The sequence below is a fragment of the Branchiostoma floridae genome, unplaced genomic scaffold (genome assembly GCF_000003815.2).
Source record: "Branchiostoma floridae strain S238N-H82 unplaced genomic scaffold, Bfl_VNyyK Sc7u5tJ_1540, whole genome shotgun sequence".
Taxonomy (NCBI): domain Eukaryota; kingdom Metazoa; phylum Chordata; class Leptocardii; order Amphioxiformes; family Branchiostomatidae; genus Branchiostoma; species Branchiostoma floridae.
The window spans coordinates 40,522-45,697 of NW_023365746.1; the positions used below are offsets into that span (position 1 = coordinate 40,522).

A 5,176-nucleotide genomic window follows, 5' to 3' on the forward strand; every position below is an offset into this window, starting at 1 on the left:
CTGTTTGTTATGGCCAATAAGATAGATGTTTTTGTTCTATATCAAAATGAGATTTTGGAAAATTATGAATATTTGGGGGTGTAAAGACTTCTACTCTTCAAGATGAATGTGAGACAAAATAGTAATTGTGATCCCCGGGATTCATGTTTGGATCACTTAAATGTTTACCATTGACAAAAGACATGTTCACTGGAATGTGTTGATGTTTGTTTCCTTATGTTCTCATCACAGGTGCGAGACCTGGTGTTTAACCTGCACATGATCCTGTCAGACACAGTGAAGATGAAGGAGTTTCAGGAGGACCCTGAGATGTTACTGGACCTGATGTACAGGATAGCCAAGGGGTAGGCTTAGTGCTTGTACTCAGTGCTTGTGTACTGTTCTTTGTTTTCTGCAATAATTATTCTACTTATTGACTTTCTTTAGAAGAAATCATTGCATATGTCTGTCATGGCCTTTTCTTTTGCTCAAAGGTTGACCATGTCATGGAGATTTTTTTTACTATACATGTACATGTACACATGTACTGTAGAGCTTTCCTGACCGTTGTATTTATTGTTCTTCGTGTAGGTACCAGAATTCGCCTGATCTCAGACTAACGTGGCTACAAAACATGGCTGGCAAGCATACAGAGGTAGTCATGTTGGATTGTTCTCAGTCAGTATATGCAACAAAAACTTAGACTGTTGGATATTTTCATATTTATCGAGTAACTGTTTTCAGTTTTTGTGGATGTATCCATGCTTCTTGGTAGCCATCAGCATTTTATGTACATAACTAGAGTTCGGCGACCTCATACCTCCATGAAAATTTAGAGCTTTTGTAAATTTTATGCAATTAATTAACATTAACATAATTTATGCTATCCAGCTTCCACAGTTCAGGCTCGACTTAGAGAGTTGACATGTACATAGTACACTTTGTACTTACCGGTTGGTCTTCTCTTCAGTCCAAATAAACTCCCTTGATATTCCAAGACTCCATGTAGAGCAACAAATTCCAACAAGAACAGGCATAAAACTCGTTGTTATAGCCAGAGAACTTTCCTGCCCGTACAGTAACACTGTGTGTATTGTTTTGGCTGAAACGTCACCTCTGTGACATCTGGAGCACTGAGCAGATGGCCAGTGAACTTCCTGTGTCACAGGGACCGGAAGTTATTTTCTGGAGTTGGCAGTGAGGCATTCCACCTGGGCGCTTCAGAGGGATTTGACCTCAGTGACCTCTGGAATGCCATGACTCTACAGTGACCTTGTACCGCAGAGCAGAAATCTATTTCCGGAGCTCCCTGACTGTTTATGTTGCATTAGTGATACCTTTCTCAAGTAATTTTGCCTCATGACATTGGGATAGATATACACAGAAGACCCTTGTTAGCATAATTTATGTGAATTTATTATCTCTTGCCACATCACATGCTGGGAAAAATGTCCCCATTAATTATGCAAATAAAGCCCTCATCTGCATAACATGTATGTCATTATGAACATATTTGCCTAAGCTACCTGCATGCCTAAAATGATGGAAATCATTGAAAAAACTGCTATGATAAAATATTCTCATTAATTATGCAAATGTACTCTAATTTTGCATGATTACTATTTTATCTTGTACAACATTGTCTAAGGTACCCACACACCAAAAATCGTGAAAATCCGTTGTTCCCTTCTTGAGTTATTTGCTTCAGAAGTTTTTGATAAAAATGCCCCTGCTATCCCCAAACTAGACGCTAGGGGGCCCAAACTTATGTCACTTATTCCTGAGCACAAGAGCTATCTAACACCCAAAAAATGGGACCATAGCTTGTTCAGAACACGAGATAGCAAAACCGGAAGTTGCGCTGCAGTACCAAGTATAGCCGCTAGGGGGCCCAAAATCTAATCACTTCTAGCTTTCATCACACCCTACCAACACACCAAGTATGAAACCAATCCATTCAGCCGTTCTTGAGTTATCTTGTTGACAGACAGACAGACAGACACACACACACACACACACAAACGCAGGGTAAAATATAACCTCCATGAAATGTTCATGGAGGTAAACGCAGGGTAAAATATAACCTCCATGAAATGTTCATGGAGGTAAATATTACGGTTCTCTCTTACTCGTAGGTTTTTGGCTTGTTGGTAAATGGTTAACCAAACCAGTGATATGTACATGTACATGTGTGTTTTCTGCTACTTATTCCTGTGTTTTCCACAGAGAGGAAACCATGCAGAGGCAGCCCAGTGTTTGGTACACTCTGCAGCATTAGTGGCTGAATATCTCAACATGCTGGAGGACAAACCCTACCTGCCCATTGGCTGTGTCTCCTTCCAGGTACGCCCTCTTACTGAATCTGCTAAAACTGCAGCAAACTTTCCTGCCTGGCTTGATATCTGATATTGTTTGAACCACTGCAGTAGAACATAGCTATTCATCCAGTATTGGACTGAAAACTTCAGACACCCTCAGTTTAGGAACTCCAATGCTGAACTGCACAAAGTAGAAACTTTTAAAGGGTTCCAACCTGAGCTTTAGCTATTTTGGAGAGACCACACTGTCAAGAAGTACATGAAAATTGTTGCACCGTTATTAATGTTAATTGACAACTGTTATGTGGAACACATTACACTCCTTAATGTTTAGGAATGCATTGCTAACACCACATAAAACAATCTCTGTATATCATGTAAATGATTACTGTTTGGAACCACATCTGTAAGCAGCAACACCTATAGCTGCAGTGCAGTGTGAACCAGTCAGAGTTACCCAGAGGAAGGTGACATATGGTTACTGAAATGTTGATGGAAGTACAGTTGATTGTCTCCTGCATCCCCTCTGTTGTCAGGCAGAGAATGACTTCAGGTGTATCTGAGCTTGACACCCCCATGTGCCTCACTTGGTAGCTCCCAAAGTTCAAAGGTCACCGGTTACCCATGGTTCTTTGTAATTGTTTGTAAAGAGTCTGTTTATTCAGTGACTTACATGATGAAACTATTCACAGATGTTAGTCTGTTGATGATTACTACCAGCACAGATGAGCTTCCATGATATTGTAGACACCTGTTTTGCCTGCATGTTGCAGAATATCTCGTCCAATGTCCTTGAGGAGAGTGCAGTATCAGATGATGTGGTGTCCCCTGATGAGGAGGGGATCTGTACAGGGAAGTACTTCACAGAGCTGGGGCTGGTGGGGCTGCTGGAACAGGCTGCCTACGCCTTCTCTATGGTGAGAATATTATCATTTAGTATCTAGACAATTTTATGTCTTTTGTTAAGTCTTTTCAGACCTAGAACACTGATGAATGAAAAATGATTCAAGGCAAACAAGAGGTCAACAAAGAGGTGGAACAAAAATATTTTGTTGATTGGTATGTCTTAAGTTTTACAGGTCAAAGTATAACTGTTACATTACTGTTTGAAGCAAAGTTATGGCAAACTGCCCCTGTTCTGTACATGTACATGTACATGTATGTTTGGAAGGTGCAATTTTGGCTTGAAAATTTTTATGCTATACTATATACATTAGATTTTTTTGCTTGTACTACATTTTTTTTTGCACATTGCAACATATAATGGGAAACATTGTGTACTTTGAGTTGTTTGGAGAAATTTTGTAATCTAACAGGTATTGTCTTTGATGGATATTTTACTGAGTATAAAACAAGGAATTGGCATGAGATAGTAGGCAATGCTGGACTGAAATTTTTATTTATTTTTTTACATTTGTACATTGTATTTTTTGAAGGCTCAAATGTACGAGGCCCAGAATGAGACCTATAAGATCCTGATCCCCATCCACGAAGCTGAGAGGAGCCACAAGAAACTGGCCACCATCCACGGTAAACTACAGGAGGCCTTCCAGCAGATTATCAAACAGGACCAGGTAGGGCTGTACAGAAGTCATCATATTGCAGCAGTGTTTTTTATTTATTGGCTGATGCAATGGTCAAGTGGGCAGACTGTTTGCCTTGCATTTGGTATGTTATGAGCTTGATCCACAGACAGTCATACCAAAGACTTTAAAAATGGTACACACTGCATTTGGGAAAGGGTATGGTAGTTAAACACACTTCAGTACTACTACCAGTGGACTAGCCCCCTGCTGTAATGATAACATAATTCTGTGTGAACCTAATTGAATTTAAGAAATAGTGGAAAGTGCCTTTTCCAAGAACACAACCTAGAGCTTGCTAGGAATTCAAACACAGAACTTGTGAATTCTAAGTCAACAACTGTAACCACATAACCACCTTGCCACTTTTCAGGCTGGGAAGAGAATGTTCGGCACGTTCTTCCGAGTGGGCTTCTATGGCAGCAAGTTTGGAGACTTGGACGGGGAGGAGTTTGTGTACAAGGAGCCCGCCATCACTAAACTCCCTGAGATCGCACACAGGCTGGAGGTAAGGCTGCACAAGGAATAGATACATACTCTATTGATACATACATGGTATTAAGTGTATGTGACAGACATTTATGTGCGTACTTACAAAATACACAATCCAAGTAATGATATACATGTGTAATGGAACTGATGTATTACATTTGTTTGACCATTGCAGTCTTTGTATCATGTAAATACATGTACAAATGTATGTAAAATCATTTTTTCCCATATACACTGTAACATCACTACGTGTTATGAGATTTTTTGATGTAAATAAAAAAGAACCCTTGGGATTTTGGTTGTATGCATTTCAAAGAATTATAGTTTCACATGATGGTGTACAAAAGATGTTTTGGAATTTCTGCTTGCTGCATCCAAAATGTTATTAATGATTTTTAGATGTGTGAGGAGTTTCTGATTTTCCTACCTACGGTAAATGTAAGATCTTAACATCTGTTATTTCATTGTTCTTGTCCCTACAGAGTTTCTATGCAGACAGATTTGGCCAGGATCTGGTGGAGGTGATCAAAGACTCCAGCCCTGTGGACTCCTCCAGACTGCACCCCAACAAGGCGTACATCCAGCTCACCTACGTGGAGCCGTACTTCGACTTGTACGAGATGAAGGACCGCATCTCATACTTCGACAAGAACTACAACCTGAGTCAGTCATTCTTCTGTCTTTTGTTTTACTTTCTAATGGTGTGGCAAAAAAAAAAAAGTTGAAATTTATCTATCTATTTATTATTTTTTATCACGTTCAACGGGAGCCTGTTGTTTTCATCATTTAAGATGAGGAACAGCC

General features: G+C 39.7%; 1 protein-coding gene across 1 annotated transcript in view; it reads left to right on the plus strand.

Moving 5' to 3' along the window:
• LOC118408017 (dedicator of cytokinesis protein 7-like) overlaps positions 1-5,167 on the plus strand; it is a 6,152-nt gene extending 985 nt beyond the window's left edge. The window contains exons 2-9 of the mRNA XM_035808630.1: positions 232-344; positions 571-634; positions 2,206-2,322; positions 3,071-3,214; positions 3,734-3,871; positions 4,254-4,388; positions 4,855-5,039; positions 5,164-5,167. Of these exons, the coding sequence (XP_035664523.1) occupies positions 232-344; positions 571-634; positions 2,206-2,322; positions 3,071-3,214; positions 3,734-3,871; positions 4,254-4,388; positions 4,855-5,039; positions 5,164-5,167 (900 nt within the window). The remainder of the gene's footprint in view (positions 1-231; positions 345-570; positions 635-2,205; positions 2,323-3,070; positions 3,215-3,733; positions 3,872-4,253; positions 4,389-4,854; positions 5,040-5,163) is intronic.
• The last annotated feature ends 9 nt before the right edge of the window (positions 5,168-5,176 follow it).